Source organism: Armigeres subalbatus, chromosome 2 (assembly GCF_024139115.2).
Source record: "Armigeres subalbatus isolate Guangzhou_Male chromosome 2, GZ_Asu_2, whole genome shotgun sequence".
NCBI classification, from domain to species: Eukaryota; Metazoa; Arthropoda; class Insecta; order Diptera; family Culicidae; genus Armigeres; species Armigeres subalbatus.
This window is the reverse complement of record NC_085140.1, coordinates 396,547,314-396,566,334: the sequence shown is the minus strand read 5'-3', so window position 1 is coordinate 396,566,334 and position 19,021 is coordinate 396,547,314. Positions and strand designations below refer to the sequence as shown.

The 19,021-nt window shown below is 39.1% G+C and overlaps 1 protein-coding gene across 1 annotated transcript; it reads left to right on the top strand.

Annotated features, from left to right (window-relative positions):
* Window positions 1–3,412: 3,412 nt before the first annotated feature.
* On the top strand, window positions 3,413–18,391 carry LOC134217490 (fork head domain-containing protein FD3-like). The gene is made up of 2 exons (XM_062696256.1): window positions 3,413–4,305; window positions 16,916–18,391. The coding sequence occupies exons 1-2, from the start codon at window positions 3,782–3,784 to the stop codon at window positions 18,162–18,164; spliced, it is 1,773 nt and encodes a 590-aa protein (XP_062552240.1). The 5' UTR covers window positions 3,413–3,781; the 3' UTR covers window positions 18,165–18,391.
* Window positions 18,392–19,021: the final 630 nt, after the last annotated feature.

Genomic DNA, 19,021 nt, shown 5'->3' with positions numbered 1-19,021 from the left:
CGATCAGTTTTTAATAGTTTTTTTTTTCGGGCAAAAATAGCAGTTTATATTAAGTTTTCGGTTTGAACAAGTGACTGATTTCGAAAAGTGATGTTTAATTAGCATTGCATCAACATTTCGGGCTGCTCATGTGCGGAGAAGTGAGTAAAAACTTGATTTTTTCGGTGCCCTTTGAGAAGAAGTGAAGTGCAGTGATAAACCCACCAAATCGCGAACGGCTGATAAATTGGCACGAAGCTGCTGATTTATGATATTATTCGAGCCGAAATACATAGGATTCTTTGGATAAACATGTTCATTATCACGGGAAGTGAATAAATATGCTGTGAACAGGTTAGTAATTTGAATATTAAACTTTTGTTCGATGCATTCGAATGTTGGTGGGAGAGGAGTGCGGGAGGTGTGGGGTTGACCCGTAGAAGGTCCGGTGCCATATTGACTGCCATCGTGGTACTCTTCCAACTATGTCCTTAAGCTATTTTCATCTAAGACACTGAAAGTAATGTTCGGAAAAAATACTTCAAAAAATCCTATGAAAGTATGGAAATTTTTTTGAGAATTGTCTTGTGTCGTGCCCCTTGGTGGAATGTTTATAATTTTTTGTGGAAAAAATATTTATTATGTGTAAAATTTCGTAATTGTTTATTGCTAATATTGATTTATTTATGGAAATTTTGTATTTTTTCCGTGGAACATATTGATTTCTTTATGAAAAATTCTTCTTTTATAATTGCAATTTTTTCAGTTGTTTCTCTGCACTCGTCAACATCGGACGTGTCGGATACAACAGAAATCGGTATCCGCTGTTGATACTGTTGTAGTGCCATCAAAAATGGTAGATGAATACCCCAAAAGTCAGGCGAGTGTAAGAAGAGTTCAATTTGCTTCATCTGGCTCCATGGAGTTAAGGCCTAAGAAATCTGCTCGAAAGAGTTCAAAATGATGTTGTCAACCAACCATAGGTTAAGTTTTCGTCTCTGTTATGCCAAATGGCGGGTCGAGCCTTCCAAATAAACAGAATTCAAAAAAAAATGCAATTTTTGCTTTAAAAAGTACTAATTTATTTTTGTTTTGTGCTCAATTGTTTATAGAAAATTTTGCATTATTCGTGGAAATTTGATTTTTATTTATTCCTCCCTGATTTGTTTATTGGCAATTTCCTATTGTTTATGGAAAATTTCTATTTTTTAGAGGGAGTTTTTATTTTAGTTCTCTGTCCTATGATCACTTCATATTGACATTGAAACATATGGCAGCTGTCCTACCTGTATATTGAAATTGTATGATTAGTACTTCGATTTTTTCTTAAACTATATTCATGCCAGACATCTTTTTGGTTCGATTCATGTTTACTCCAACCAACAACGCACCTTAACGAAAATACACATAAATTAGTCTTTCACCCCAAACGTCGACGCCGGACAATGGCTGCTACTCCAACCCAGCTCCCCATACCAACGATACCTGAGTACTGAGTTGTCAGCTGTCGTTTTCAGAGTCGTCATCATCCCTATGATCCTAGCCGAAACAATGAAAGACAAAAAACACAATTTTCCTTTCACTGCAACAACCATCCATCCATGGCGGAAACGTTCGTACAAGTCACACCAAGCCATTTACAACAACATTACCTCCCCTTGCAGTTTAACACACCACCATTTGTGATTCAAAGCTGTGGGTATTAGTTTCCATTCCGAATTTCGTATTTGTGTAGGTTTGTACTATATATAGCCTCGGAAGGACAACGTCCAGAAAGGACCTGAGTCGCAAATGGTGTGCTCTCGTTCGCTCCAACGTATTTCCTGCCGAGCAGCACCGAGAGTGCTAGTATGAATTATAGACACACCCAATTATTTCCGCTCTCGCTCGCTTCACCGTGCCACGGGACGGAAACCGGGATCCTTTTCCAGCACACGCAACCCAGTGCCGTCAACCACCAGCGCCGCCGTTTAACTAATATCCCATTTGGCATTTGGCGCTGGCGTGGTTTCACCTAAAATAAATGTTTTACTTAGCAAGGAACACAGTTTTCACAAGTTTTTGAAGCCAGACTCGAGTGTACGACGGACGACGGAGTCGAGATTTCTCGCAAAGCGTGAGCGAGAGGTGGCATGGGTGGGTGATAGGAGGATACCTGAACCGAAGCCGGGATATGGTTGGCCGTAATAGGGTGCAGCTAACAATTGCTAATTTGTAACTGTTTAACAAAAATTGTATTCCAAAATAAGTTACGCTTTATGATTAGGATTGCCGGATTATGGGACACACTTTTTTCAGGGTGTCTCGGGGATAAATTCATTGATCTCCTGTGTTTTTAGGGGATAATACTTAATACTGAAAAATTACTAATTTAATTAATTATCATTTATGTTTTTCATGTGGAACTTATTTTCTTACTGTTCATGACTGAAAAAAAAATTTCTATGGGAAAAATCTTCCCATGGGTACGAGGAAGATAATTATTTTACCATCCTTAGGCAGAAAATGATTGGTGAACTTCCTGAACTACTGCAAAAATTGTAGGTGGGTTCTTCTAGAACGTCATAGATATTTAATTTTGTGAAGGAGCGTCTGGAGAAATTCGTGGAAACATTACTAAGATATAGGTAAGAGACCACAATAGACGCAATAAGTGGTACTAAGATAAGATCTGCTGGTTTCAATAAATAGTATGTTGGAAAATGTCCGCTAATACGCCTTTTTTGTTTTGTTTTGTTAAAATCGATGAAAGTGGTTTATTCCAAAAACCCCCACCAGAGCCATATTGATTGAAAAATTCATTGTTTTGAAATTTTGCCTTGCAGTTCGCAGATACATTACAAGCTAGTAAGATTATATTAGAATGTACTTCAAACAGATAAATTGAAGGAAAAAAACTCGTAAATCCATTAATTAGGTAGTTACATTCCCATTAACTAGGTAACTATAGAATTAAATTTAATAAAATACGAGATCAGTTAAAATCAAACAAAAATATGAACCGTTGATTAAACTTCATAATCTTGATGAGACTTCGAAAGTAAGCCACACCCTATCAACCAGTAGGGAGGGGAAATTCCTTCTGTGTGCTTTGTTGTTGTCATTGGATTGGTACTCTTCTGGTGTGGAGGTTACAATACAATCTCGCGCGTGGACGATCCTTAACTCTGCTTGGTTTGGATTGGGCGAGCGCATGGCATGGGTTGGAAGGAGGTAACAGCAAAGCGCGCCTTAACCGTGCGGATTGTGTGTGATCCCGGCGGAAAGAGAAATTATTACAACATAGCACAAGGATCTGTACGCCAGTATCGCGGGGACGGAATGTGACGGGAAAGGAACCCTGTGTTGGTTAGCATTCCTCTGACAAGGGGATAACATCCGTCGCATCCTGATGTGGCGATGTTAGTTGATAGAAAGAGAACGAACAACTCGGTGTACGGATGGATAACATTTAGTTACGAGTTTTTGCATGCGATTGACGCGCGCGCTATTATCATGCATACGTGAGCGCAAAATTTTCACAATTTTCCACAAAGTTAAAATAACATTTTCATTTTTCTCTCGAACGCCAACGTGTGACGTGGTGTGTCTCCGGAAGAAGCGAGAGCTCGTGTTTGTCGAAGTTGGTTCGACGTAGGAATTGAAGGATACATATTCGTGAGCTGAGTTCAAGCTACAATAAAGCGGATGGATTTAAAAACTGTTTTAATATGTTGAAGTATTTTTTGAAGATGTGAATAAAATATATTATAATAAAATTATATACTATAAAAATCTCAGTAAAAGTGATTAAAAGTGAAAAATGATCCCAGCAGTTTCTCCACTTTCGTCGTCTGCCCCTTTGGATTTAAGGCCAGTTCTAGGAGGAACAATTATCCCATCTATGCATCACACGACACACGAGTCTAGTCTAAGAGTTCACAGTCCACCCGGAGGCAGTGGAAACCATCTTAGTCATACCCATTCACATCATCACCCACAATATCATCATCACTCTCATCATCAGCATCCATCCTCTATGAACGGAAGTGGTAACAGCAGCACTAACCATAACAGTAGCACCGCGAGCACCACAAACAATAGCCCCAACGTCGGTGCAAGCAGTTCCAGCAATCAGCGGCAGGATACTAACGACGGTGAAGCAAATAGTGCAACGGATGGTGCTGCAGTAAATGAAAGTGGCGGAAACGGAAGCTCGAAATCATCACGAGCTCAAGCGCTGGTGAAGCCACCGTACTCGTACATTGCGCTCATTACGATGGCGATACTGCAATCGCCGCACAAGAAGCTGACACTGAGTGGAATATGTGAATTTATAATGAGCAGGTAGGCTGTTGTTGGGAGTTTTCATACCTTAGTTGAGTGACTCGGAAATGTAACGCGTTTACGAGAAAGTTGCGTTATACGTTGCTTGTTTTGGGTCTATAATTTATCGACACGGATTTGATTCTCTTGCGTTTGAACCATACGAGCAAATAGTTTTGGGCTGAATTTTATCCTCATCCCATCCCTAATTTAGTATCTTAATTGATATTTCCTCAGCGATTCACGTTTCACCATACGTTTCAAAATGTAATGTCTTTACAACTGACATCTCAAAACCTCCAATTTTGATATTTGAGCCGTTCATTGTTCAAGAAAACTCGAATATTTTAACCCATATTATGCCAGCGTCTAATAAATAGGACAGCGAGGTCAGCCGAAGGTCTTTAAAATTATTTTATCAGTATTATCGCAAAAATACAGTAGGGCAGTGATGCTCAGCATTTTAGGCGTTTTTCCTTAATTTGATTTTCAAACATAAAACGGATAATAGGGTTAAAATCATTCCGTACGAAATGATCAAAACAAAAAAAAAATGAGAAAGGTTTTATGTACAGGACACATATTATAAAATAATTCACTTGATTAGTTATGTCACTAATTTCGAACAAAACTGGCAGAACTCAAAATATGAAAATTGTTGGACACGATAATTTCAAATTTTTATTTAAAACCCCAAATTTATTCCCCAATGGTGATGACACCTTTCTCGATTCCATCTGTTGGATTCCACAGTGTGGTTAATGCCTTCCAAAGTAAATTTCGTACATTTTGGTGCTTTAAAGCGTTAATAAGGCGCTTCATGTAAATTTTCAATAGTTTAACGTTGATAATCAAAAGTTTCAATAAAACTGGCAAATTGGTGGAGAGTTTCCGAGTCGATTGATATATAGGGTAAGACAGTGTAACTCTCAATGTTTGTTTTCTCAACATTCTGGATCAACGCTAGCATACTGCCCGCAAAACTTGCACTGGACCACTCAGTTGGGCAACAAAATAAATTTCTCAGTGTTTTATATGATATGAAATTGCTTCCATCTTCAAAAATGTAACGTTTTTCGAAAATATGTTTCACTGGCCAAAACGCCCCAGTGCACAGTGGCTAAAATCGTGTTTTTATCCCGTTTATTTAATAGTACATTTATTATGTTATTTAGCGTAATGGCGTCTTCGTTGACGCGCTTCTTTGGAGGTATTCAGCCTTATGATCAATCCCCATAAAATTGAGATAAAAAAATATATTTTCCACTTTACATCATGAAAGTGTCTTCGCGAGAGTTGTAGCAAAAGTTCTCCTGAAAAACTTTGTCGAAGACACCATGTTCGTAATTTCATTACTTTTGGAGATTTATTGATTTTTATGCCAACAAATTTTGAACATGTTCGGTGTATAAGCAAGCATACAAACATATGGAGACTAGACTGGCCCAGATTAGTATGGGGAGAAAAATGTTGTCGAATTCCACGGGGCACCCCCCAGAATTGTGTCTTTGGGTGAGAAAATCAATCTCTGAAAATTTTAGCTCAATCGCTTGTTGCATAAGCTGGCGCATTTGATTTGAAGTTTGTATGGGGATTTCAGCCAAAATGTATAGGAAAATACACCTTCGTCACTCATTCGATCTGGAAATTGGTTCTAATTGCTCGATTGATTGACCTCAGAATTGCAAAACGGCAGATGGTATGCTACAGAACAATTTCACAGAACATTGCATGATGATTAAATGAACTTTTATAAAGTTTTCGGTTGGTTTATTAAGAGCTGATTTGTGTATTTTTGGATTTTTTGATCGAATCGCATCAGCCAAAACCTATATAAAAGTTCATTTAATCATCATACAATGTTCTGTGAAATTGTTCTGTAGCATACCAACTGCCGTTTTTGCAATTCTGAGGTCAATCGAGCAATCAGAACCAATTTCCAGATCGAATGAGTGACGGAGGTGTATTTTCCTATACATTTTGGCTGAAATCCCCATACAAACTTCAAATCAAATGCGCCAGCTTATGCAACAAGCGATTGAGCTGAAATTTTCAGAGATTGATTTTCTCACCACAAGACCCAATCCTGGTGGTGCCCCGTGGAATTCGACAACTTTTTGTTTCTTGGGCCAGTCTAATGGAGACGCATGGTGCTTTGGTTCATCAACTCCTTGTGATGAGTGATTGATTTCTACCTTGCATAGTAGGAAATGGTTTTTGATGAAACATTCCTTACATTCGCTTACAACTCTACAATTCAGGTATTATGAAGTTCATTACTTGTACTTTGTTATGCGTATGAGATTTTCTGCCACAATTTGCCCGTTGTCAAGTAGCAATTAAATTAAATATAAGGTACCCCGGGGTAAGTGGGACCTAAAAAAACGCTAGTTCAGCAAAGTTGTTAACGCATACATAGAAAACAGGTTATTTCATCGTTCATTGTTGAAGTGTAGAGGTGTTGGAAGCCATTTATTCAATTACAAAAATATTGGTAGTGCAAGAAATAAATTTACCTTCAGGACCCACTTACCCCTTCAAACGGGGCAAGTGGGACCTATTCTGTTTTCTACTGTCGAACGAAACTAATTTGAGGAATGTAGATGTACTGTTCATATTATTTCTGAGTATTAGTATTTTCAGATCATGGATGGAGATTGGTTGCATGTCGGACTTTATTTTTGCAACAAGAAAGGGATTATAATGTTAGCAGATATGAAAACAAGACAACAGCCGATTTACTGTTTATTTGGCTGTTGTCTTGTTTTCCATTAGCTTACTTTTGTACCAAATGTTTTAGGTGGCAAGGATAAGCAAACCTCCATTCACTTTTTGTATGAATATTCTTTTTTTAGAACACAAATTATTACATAAATCAATAGTTCAGAAGAAACGTTTTTATTCATGCGATGGGCAGTGTTTTTAATTTGTAACAAAACAAAATAGCCCAATAACAAAACACAAGACAAATCCTGTTGACCTATTATAGAATAAATAGATTATTTGCACTGTAAACGGAAGAATATCGCATAGTTATAGCCATTGCTCATCTTCATGCGAAAGATAATTTTCAGAATGTAAAATACACATTTGGTAATTAACTGTATAATATGATATATGAATGACGAAATTACTTTTCACTAGACAACCATCTAAAAAGAAATAAAATAGCTTTATCGAAAATGTTGTTCAAATTGCCCCATATATGTAAAAACTCAAGGGCAAATGAAAATGGCAAATTTTGGCTTTGATTAAAATTTTTAAATCGTTTTCGATGTCACATTATTATTTAATTGCTCAAAATATTCACTTTCCACATTAATGATGGACCCTCCTTAGCCGTGCGGTAAGACGCGAGGCTACAAAGTAAGACCATGCTGAGGGTGGCTGGGTTCGATTCCCGGTGCCGGTCTAGGCAATTTTCGAATTGGAAATGGTCTCGTCTTCCCTGGGCATAAAAGTATCATCGTGTTAGCCTCATGATATACGAATGCAAAAAAGGTAACCTGGCTTAGAAACCTCCCTCCTTAGGCTGTCAACGTCAATTTGTTCAGTTCGATGCCTTGTTGTTTTCCAATTAATTTAAAGTGAGAAATAGTTAAAACTCGTTCGTGCACTGCCCGATCACACGACAATCTTTCAACACAAACTACTTTATACACTTTATACCTACCTGGATACCTGGCTACTAGAGCTTCCATTCCTGGAAACGATTTCCCGGGAAATCAATTTTCCCGGGATTCCCGATTCCCGGGATGCAAACTTTAGTTTCCCGAATTTCCCGGGAAATTATTATGTTAAAGTATTTGAAAATCCTTCTCTTATTTTGATGAGGAATTATCAATTATATTTTTGACTAAAAGATGCACTGTTCCCATAATGAAACTTCTATTCAATTTTGAAATTTCGCTTTCAAAGTAGATTACACCCCATATTAAAAAAAGTGTTTAATCTGTGGATGCTAGTATTTATTGTACGGTTCAACCCTAATGCGTGTTGAAGGGAGGTGAAGCAAAGCATAAGTTTCCATCGGCCGTTTATTTATTCAGTAGGCCCAATCACCGGTGGGTGTTACGAAGTCGAAATAAAAATTTAGTGTTTGATGAAATTTCTCAATAGCAAAAACAGACAAATTTTCTCCAGATCGCAGATATTTAGGCAAGGGCAGTGGCGACTTGGTAGGTTTATTATCAGAACTTTTTTTAAGACCTTCAATACTTTTTAATTCAAACCCCAACTCGTGTTCCAAACAGACTCATGTTCCGAAAACTCGTTTTTGTTTAGAGATGTCTTTTTTTCTAAATTATAATTAAATATTGAGAATTTACTTTGTGGACACGTCAGAGTACAAAAGTTAACATATTTTAGGTCTTTACAATCATTGAGGTGAACTAGCCTAGGGCTAAAACCTCATTAATAAAGATTATAATAATAATATTAATAATAATAATAATAATAATAATAAGTCTTTACTATAAGGTCATTAGAACAGTCTAATAACAAGTGAACAAAAACTTGCCAAACTTATGCAATTTTATGTGTTTCTGTTGCAGTTCGTAATTTCAAATAGTAATTTCAAGTTTGACAGAAAGAATTATTTAATATTGATAGTTAGGATTTGTAAGGTACGACCATAAAACGTTCGTCCGAAAGTATTTTTTTCGCTTTCGAAAAAACATTTCATTTTTGAAAATATTTTCATTAATACCTCAAAATCAAAGGCGAAATGTGCACAAGTGTCGTATCAAGGTTCGTATTATAAATCAAATTTGACCAGAATATTGTTTGTATTAAGAAAATATACGGACGAGTACCAGAATGGTTGATGTTAGGAACCTTATGATAATAACAGAACAAATCCTGTCAAAGCCGTCTTCTCCTCCATATCAAGGAAGAATGCAAACATTATGGAAATGTAGCACAAAGCGGAGCTCATTTGGACACAGCAGATCTTACTATTGAACCAGAGCAGATGCTGAAAATTTGCGTTTTGCAGAAAGAGGTAACGCTTTTCGAACTAAACAGAGAAAAATCTCAGACATTTTAACAACTCTTTAATCATTTAAGCACAATGTACCAAATATCAGGTTATTCTTCTTCTTCTTCTTCTTATTGGCATTACATCCCCACACTGGGACAAAGCCGCCTCGCAGCTTAGTGTTCATTAAGCACTTCCACAGTTATTAACTGCGAGGTTTCTAAGCCAGGTTACCATTTTTGCATCTTACCGCACGGCTAAGGAGGGCCCTTATCAGGTTATTATTTCAAGTAATCATTTTGAGTATAGCATAATTGTTTTATTTCCCGGGATCCCGGGAAATCCCGGGAAGTTAACATTTTATTTCCCGTTTCCCGGGAACCAACAAATGGAACCCCTACTCGCTACAGCGTCGATACACCTATGTCTGGCGTATTGTAAAGCTCCTTAATCGGCGGTCTTGGGCGATGTTTCTCTAGTTTTCCCGAACGTTTAGGGTCCCCAAGGCCGATTCCACCGCGTGCAGCCAGAGTGTTCGGGCCTTCCACGAAGTCGCCGGCCTCTAACTGGTTCTCTGTTGAATATTGTTTTCGCTATTCTTTCTTCCGACATTCGCACTAAGTGACCAGTCCACTGAAGTAAGTCATGATTCATGCGTCTGTGCCACACACCATTTTCTAGTTTCCCTCCGAGTATTATTAGAAGCACTTTTCGCTCGAAAACCCCGAAAGCTCTCCGGTCCGCCTCTTTTAACGTCCATGCTTCATGTCCATAAATGGCCACTGGTAGAATCAGAATTTTGTATAGAGCAAATTTCGTTTCCGTCTGCATGTTGCGGGACCTAAGCCGGTTACGTTATCCGTAATATACCCTATTCGCAGCAGCAATACGTCTTTTCACTTCACGGGAAACGTCATTGTCACATGTCACGAGCATTGGTAAATTAATCCTTCAACAACTTCAAACACATCCCCATCAAGCATTACCTCAGCACCAACACCACTAGGTCTTCCTCTATCTCTACCTACCACCATGTAATTATTAGAATATCAAACACGATTTTCTGTTGGTTCTCAGAGTATATTGTTCATTAGTTTCCATCGTCATATTACATTAACAAGTTATTCTACATTATTGATATATAAACATAATTCATTATTCAACTAGTATATTCCAGTGACTCTGGCAACACTTCTACCAATTCTGGTTTGTTTTGATTACTCATAAACATTTGTAGTGCAATCCAATATTGCTAGTGATGTTGCATGCAAGTCCAGGGTGGGGATAATATTCTGACGTTTATTTGACAAGACGTCATTCAATCTGTTATCCAAATTGTTTGTTGTGATCGCATGTTCCGCGACGATCGCGATCACCTCGCGAAAAGTTTTTTAATTAATCCGCCGGTATTTTCGCGTATTTTAACACTTCCCCGCAATTTGGATGTTGAGACGTCCCAATAATCTTCGATGTGCGTCTCTCGGGAGGCCCTTGGTGAATGCATCAGCCGGTTGATCCTCGGATGAATTTTAGTTGTAATCTTCCTTCCTTGATGTGATCCCGTATAAACATGTATTTGATGTCCAGATGTTTCATTCGTTGGTGTGATCGAGGTTCCTCCGCGATACTAATACATGGAACATTATCTTCCATAATAATGAATGGAATGCTATCCACATCCAATTCTTTGAGGAATTTCACAAGCCATATTCCTTCAGTTAAAGCTGTGCAAAGTGCAATAAGTTCTGCTTCTGATGTTGACAAACTGACCGTTTGTTGTCGTTTCGTTGACCATGAAACTAAGCTTCCAAAAATTTCAAAAGCATATCCTGAAACCGATTTTCTATCATCAGGATCATTAGCGAAATCTGCATCCGCATATCCCTTGACAATGTGTGTGTAAGGTCTCTTCTCATATTTTATCATTGTATCCGTAGTCCCTTTCAGGTATCTAAGAATACGTTTCAAACCAACCCAATGAGCATCAGTCGCACAACTCTGATATTTACTTAGCGTATTGACTGCCGCGCTAATGTCAGGTCGAGACGTTAGTGTTAAATATTGCAAACACCCAAGCAGTTCCTTGTAGGGATGAGCAGTTTCTTGCTGATTTGTTTTAGACCATTTTACATTTGAATCGAGCGGTGTCCCCACAGGTTTACAATCAATCATACCGAAACGTTTCAAAATCTTCTCAACGTATCTTGATTGTGATATTTCTATCGTTTGGTTGTCAAAATCTCTTTTAATTTCCATTCCGAGAAAATATTTGACCTCATCAAGGTCCTTCATTTGGAATAGCCTTCCAAGTTCTTCTTTTATCCAATCCAAATTTTCCTGATCGTTGGATAATATCAGTATGTCATCCACATACAAAAGCAAAATAATTCCTTTTGCTTTGGATCTATATACACAACAATCACTTTTAAGGGAGAAAATCCCAATTCTTTGACTGCATCGTCAAACTTCTTATTCCAATTTCTGCTTGCTTGTTTCAATCCATACAAGCTTTTATGCAAACGAACAGTCTTCGCTTTTACCATTTTCGTCTGCTGGAAGTTTCATAAAAATATCTTCATCTAGATCACCGTACAAAAATGCCGTTTTACATCCATTTGGTGAACAAGCATTTTGTATTCATTTGCAAGAGCCAATAATAATCGGACGCTGTCCATTTTGCTACTGGTGCAAATGTTTCACTGTAGTCAAACCCTGGGCGTTGTGAACATCCCTTTGCTACAAGTCTTGCTTTGTATCTCCCATCTTCTTTCCTTGTGAAGACCCATTTTGATTGTATTGGCTTGATGTTGTTTTTGTAGTTGACCACTTCCCATGTTTTATTATCGTCTAGTGATTTCATTTCATCGTCGATTGCCTCCCGCCAGTGCTCCCAGTCTTCCAGTAGTTTTAATTCAGTGATTGATTGCGGAATGCAACCATCAATAACTGGCGCTATTTTTGCAGAGAAATTATGAAACGTAGTCTGTTTTCTGTTTCTCGTGCTTCGACGTAATTCTAGCTGTTTCTCTGTGGGTTGTTCGTAATTATCTGACTCCGATGTATCATTTGCTTGTTCATGATTATCGTTTTCGACGATTTCTGATTCCGATTCTTCGAATATGCCATCATTTTCCACAGAAATCGTTTCTTCAGAATCTTCCTGATCCTCTGATGCAATTTCTTCTGGAATTTTGGTTTCCTCGTTGCCATATTTCTCATCGGTATTCTCTTCACAAGTTTCTCTTGTAATTATTTGAGAGAAAACCAAATCATTTGAACCTGCAGACTCACCGATATATGGTGTTTTCGATTCATCAAATACTACATTCCTGGCAATTTCAATTTTCTTCAAAGCGCCATTCCATAGCCTATAGCCATTATTCGCGTAGCCCACGAATATCAATCTTTTAGATTTGGAATTTAATTTTGTTCTCTTTTCTTTTGGAATGAGTTTGTATGCTGTACATCCAAAACTCTAAGATTTTTTAAGTTTGGGAGTTTTCCAAACCATTTTCATATGGCGTCTTATTTTCTTGTAATGCTACCGTAGGGGACCTGTTTGTAAGGTATGTCGCTACATAAACAGCCTCTCCCCACATTTTCTTAGATAACCCACTATCATGAAGCATTGCGCGTACTTTTTCCATCAATGTTCTATTGAAACGCTCGCTTACTCCATTTTGCTGAGGAGTATACGGTACCGTATATATCATCTGAATTCCTTTACTTTTACAGTAATTCTGGAACTCTCTATTTTGATATTCCCCACCGAAATTTAGACAGTTTCTGACCAAAATGTGCTGTACTAAATTCGTAATATTCCTTAAATTTTTCGAAGACTTCATTCTTTGATTTCAGAAGATAAACCACGGCGAAGTGCGTAAAGTCATCGATAAATGTTACCAAATAACGATAACCATCATGAGTTGCTACCTCCATAGATCCACAAACATCGGAATGAACTAGTTTCAATGGTCTAGTAGACCTTGGCAACTGCAAACTATTAAACTTGTTGCTAACTTGCTTCCCCGCAAGGCAACTTTCGCAAACATCTGGCAAACTGCCAACACTTTCTTCACCACAGTCGATACCTTCAACCATGCCATTTCTTACTAATTTCAGCATATTACTTTTGCCTAAATGTCCCAATCGTTTATGCCATGTTTCGACATTTATCTGGTCCTTTCCTACTAATGCTGAGGTTACATTGCCCTCCAATTCCAATTGCAAATAATAAAGACCATTCTCCATTATCCCATGGGCGATAACCTCCCCACCATCATGGATTACGACATCCTCATACATAAAAGTAACTTTCTTTCCCATAGAATTCACCTTCTAACTGAAAGGAGATTCACATCTAGCTCCGGAATAAAAAGCACATTATAGAATTCGAGTTTCTTTATTTTGTTTTCTCCGACAACACTGCTCACTCGTACATTACCTCTCTTCGTACCCCGAAGAGTTGTTCCTGATTTAGCAGTTGCAATGACGACTGGCTTCTCCAATTCTTCCACATCTTCCAGCATTCGCTCGTCATTCACCATGTGGTCGCTGGCTCCTGAATCGACCACAAATCTCACTTTCCGTGATGTTTCACCGTTGCCGCTGGTTTGAGTCATCAGTGCATGATGGCGACTCTGGTTCTTTCCCTGCCATCGGGGATGTTGACATGCTTGTTGACCATTCCATTGTCCTTTCTTCTTCTTCAACGGGCATTTGTTTTTGTAATGGCCAGTTTCTCCACAGCCAAAGCAAACGTTCACGTGCTTTTTGTTCGACTTCAGTGCGACGTCATCGAACCCTCTGATCCGCCTTCCACCCATTGTTTCACCATCGATCATTTCTGCATCCAAATACATGCGTTTTATCTCACCTAGCGGTTTACGACACAACTCATCGTTTGGTAGCACAGTCAATGCCACCTCCACATGCTTAAATCGGTTTGGCATCGCAATAATTAGAGCATGGATCTTCTCCGCTGGCGTTAGTCCAGCTCGCATTCTTTCCAGCTCTCGAATGATCAGATCGTATTCATCAAACAAACGCTGAAGGCTATCAAAACGTTTATGTTTGAGATTGAATAGACGATCTCGCATCGTGATCATTGCTCCAGTTCCAACTTTCTGGTATGTGCTGACCAACACATCCATCACTTGCTTCGCATAATCTAGGCCAATCAATTGATTTAAAACCTGATTATTCACCATCAGCACTATTTCGTCTAAAGCATCCATATCTTCTTCCATCCGTTTCTTCATTTTCTTTCCTCGCTGCTTCTTCTTCGGGTTTCGCTCCCGGCACCGGTGGGCATATTCTTCTTCCACGGGAGTCCTCAACAGCGTATGCACCAGACGCATCTTATTGAGATGGTGCTCAATCCGCCATTTCCAAGCAGGGAAACTCGCTTCGTTCCCGTCGAATACACACGAACGGTCTCCACGATAGAGCGCCGCAACGGACGACGGCCCTCGCTCAAGAGGAATGCGTTCCGTCTTGTTGTTTACTACTGGTTGACCACCAGCTAGTTCCCCATCGGTAACCCCGAGGGCAATATCTTCCTTCTTACCAGGCATCTTCTTCAACTAATCGCTTTAGAATAACTTCACTTGACTCGACTTTCTACCAGTTAACCACTGGGCCCATAACCTATTAGAATATCAAACACGATTTTCTGTTGGTTCTCAGAGTATATTGTTCATTAGTTTCCATCGTCATATTACATTAACAAGTTATTCTACATTATTGATATATAAACATAATTCATTATTCAACTAGTATATTCCAGTGACTCTGGCAACACTTCTACCAATTCTGGTTTGTTTTGATTACTCATAAAGATTTGTAGTGCAATCCAATATTGCTAGTGATGTTGCACGCAAGTCCAGGGTGGGGATAATATTCTGACGTTTATTTGACAAGACGTCATTCAATCTGTTATCCAAATTGTTTGTTGTGATCGCATGTTCCGCGACGATCGCGATCACCTCGCGAAAAGTTTTTTAATTAATCCGCCGGTATTTTCGCGTATTTTAACAGTACTTTGTCTTGGTAGAGTTAATGGTTAAGCCTATCTCCCTCTTCAGTGGAACAAAAGCCTCCACTACTGCTCTGCGATCGATTCCGATGAGATCGATGTCGTCCGCAAAGCCCAGGAGCATATGCGACCGTGTGATGATAGTGCCGTTCCTCTGTACGCCAGATTTCCTGATAGCGCCCTCGAGGAGTGCAATGTTGAACAATAAATTCGAAAGTGCATCACCCTGCTTCAATCCGTCTAAGGTCACAAACGATGTTGACACTTCGTCTGCAAGCCGAATACTTGATTTTGAGCCATCCAGTGTTGCACGTATCAGTCTAATCAGTTTCGCCGGAAGCCCATGTTCGGACATTATCTGCCACAGCTCATTTCTTTTCACTGAATCGTACGCTGCTTTGAAATCAATGAAGTTGTATTGAAATCTGCAAGTTGTATTCCCGGAGTTTATCAAGGATCATCCGCAGGCTGAACATCTGATTCGTCGTTGATCAGCCATCACGAAAACCTGCCGGGTGCCGGGTATTCGCCGACGAAGGACTCCTCAAGCGGTCTCAGCCTGTTAAACGTATCCTACGCGACAGGATTTTGTACACCGAGTTCAGAAGGGTAATCCCTCTGTAATTGGCACACTCTAGTCTGTGCTCTTTCTTATAGATTGGGCATATGAGACCCGGATAATGTGTTGAATTGATTGATGCAGCTGCTCACTTCCGTGTTTGAGAAGCTCGACCGGGATCTCGTCTTCCCAGCAGCTTTACTGTTTTTCAGCTCGTTTAGAGCCTTCTTTACCTTGTCCAGCATTGTTTTTTCCACAGCTTGACCGTCGCCGCATCACCAAAATCATCAAATGGACGAACAAGGTATCTTATTGAAAATTTTAAGAATAAAATTCGAACACAAGCAAATTTTAGAATGAAGCCCGAGAATATGTTAAAATATGAGGCACACGCTGAAAACCTTCCTTGCGAAATTATGTACGATTTGATTTCACCGCAATTTATCTTTAGATTTTAAATAAAGCTTGTATCCAGCTGATCATAAATTTTATGAAACGCAATACAATTGCGATTCGCTGGTTGGAATCCCTACAATCTTGACTCAATTTACGAATTCTGTTTTTAGTTTGGTAGGTCAACTGAGAGCCATTCTCATTTTATTTTAATACCCAATTGCAAAAATCTCCATGAAATCCCTGAAACTTGTGTGTCTTTAATTTAACTTCTCTTTTAAATAATTTCATTTTCATTTCTAAAATTATAAAACGAAAAATGTTTTGGCAACAGTGTTACGAAATTTCAAAAATTAGTACAGATATTAGAATTATAATCACCCAGAAAACTTTCGCAAGTAATGAAAGTTGTCTTTTTCAACTATGTATTAATATGTAACTTCATTTGTGGCGTGCTACTGCTTCCATCTCGAAATCCAAATAAAAACCAATCTTTTGAAAACACTCTTAAAAATACTCATTCATATTTTTTGTATTTTTTGCACGAGAAAGGCACCGACACCGCTAGGTAGATTAATCAGGGTTTCTTCTTTATTATTGAGACTATCAGATCCATAAAGTCAATGCATATTTTCTAATCTTAAATTTTTGTTCCATTTCCCAGGTTTCCCTACTACAAGGACAAATTTCCAGCGTGGCAAAACTCCATCCGCCACAACCTGAGCCTCAACGACTGCTTCATCAAAATACCTCGCGAACCGGGTAACCCTGGCAAGGGAAACTTCTGGACCCTGGACCCACTGGCGGAGGATATGTTTGACAACGGTAGCTTTCTGCGACGGCGAAAACGCTACAAACGGACTACCATCCCGCCGGGAATGAGCTTTCCTGCCGTGTTCAACCCATTTGCTCCGTTTTGGATTCGAAAGCCTGTGCCAGTGATACCGATGCAGTTTCCGCCGCATGCCAATCTTAGCGGATTCGGCGATGGATTAGGAATACCGAGTAGAAATGATTTCATACTGGATAATAAGTTGAATTTGTTCGGTGGAAAAATTGAAGATTTGAATGTGGCAGTGATGGAAAATAGTGAGTTCCTGGCGCGAAATTCAGACAGTTTGAAAATTTCAACGGCGATGAACAAGTTTTTCCACGGATATAATAGTGACACGAGTGGTGGCCCAAGTGGTTCTTACGAAGACAGTGTAAACGGGCTGCAGTGCAATAATAACAATAACAATAGTTCAATTAGCAGAGACAGTGTGAGCGGGTACATAACCAAAAACACTAATCACGTTCCTATAAATAGTATGCACAATCGGTATGCGCCAGCATCTTCTTTGGACCATGGTGGCATATCCCCGACGGCCGGCGGCGTCAGGGACAATAGTAGCCCTTACGAAGTGGATATCTCAAATGATGATAAAATTGATGTGGAAAGTGATGATGACTACAAGTCCGTTGGTAAAAACTATGAGATTGAGCCAGGTCATCAAGAGTCGTTCCTGGATAACCATGGTCGTTACACTCCGACGGAAAAGGAATCAACCAAAGATTACGAGATAGCTGCTCCGACGGATAAATCTTCTCGTCATGAACCGGAGGACTTTGGCTGTGAGGATGACGATCATTCCGACAGGAATAGTAACGCCTCTCAAGATCGATCCGATAAGCCACAAAAACCGTTCTACATCAACACCTTCGAAGAGTCGAACCATTTCATGCCGGAGGCAATAGTCGGAAAGTATGCCAATCTGAAGAGGGCTATTGAACAGGAAGACCTGAATGTAGTCGACACGTACAGCGAAACTAAATTAGTTGGGTTCGATTTCGCCAGCCGGAAGCGGAAGTATGGCAACACGAAGGGATTTAGCATAGAAAATCTGATAGGCTGCAATGTAGAAGATAGATGAATCGGGACAAAAAAGAACTACCACGACGAACAATTGTGTACTATTGTAGAGTCTAGCTCTAGTTGAAACAAATAGAATACGTGTAAATTAATCGTAGCATTCAGATTGCCATTTTAGTAAACCGTGTTGGAAATGCTGCAAACATACCTTTCTGTATATAAAAAATTTGAGTTGTAATAACCCTTTGTGGTGAAGTAAATAAAAATCTGCGATTACAATTTTAAGAACACGAGTCCAAAGATCACTGAAAGGAAAGAAAAGTTTTGTTTTATGACATTATTCACAATAATGATTTTTATGACGATTTTCAATAGCTGGCAATCGTGATACTCAGAAATAATTATTCGCGATGGATGGTGAACAAATTTTCGTGGCAAACGGTACGACAAACGACAAATTTCAGTACCCTGCTACTTGAATTCATGCTCTTTACAACATAATCTGTGGAATAGTACCAAATGTGACAATTGTTCCATTATAGCATGGCTCGAGATTGCCAATTAAATTTGACTATTCATATGCTATATGCAAATTCAGAAGCTGATTGCGGCACAACAGTTCACTATACCTACAGCCTACAGCAAAAGCTAATTGAAATTTAGCTGCGTAAACCTAAGTTTTGCGATTTATTCAATCATTCGCCAATTCAGTATAATCGCATTTTTTAATATAAAAAACGACTTTCGAGTCAAGTACGAGACATTCTAGACGGCCTTACTGTTGAGGTCGAAATACGTATCTGTCAAAGGTACTTACTTGATACTTGATGGGCCACAGCTCTTCGATGAACCTACGCCGAATGGAGTATCCTTCTCCACTGGACTCGATCCTGGGCCAATCGCTTCCAGTCGCCCTGA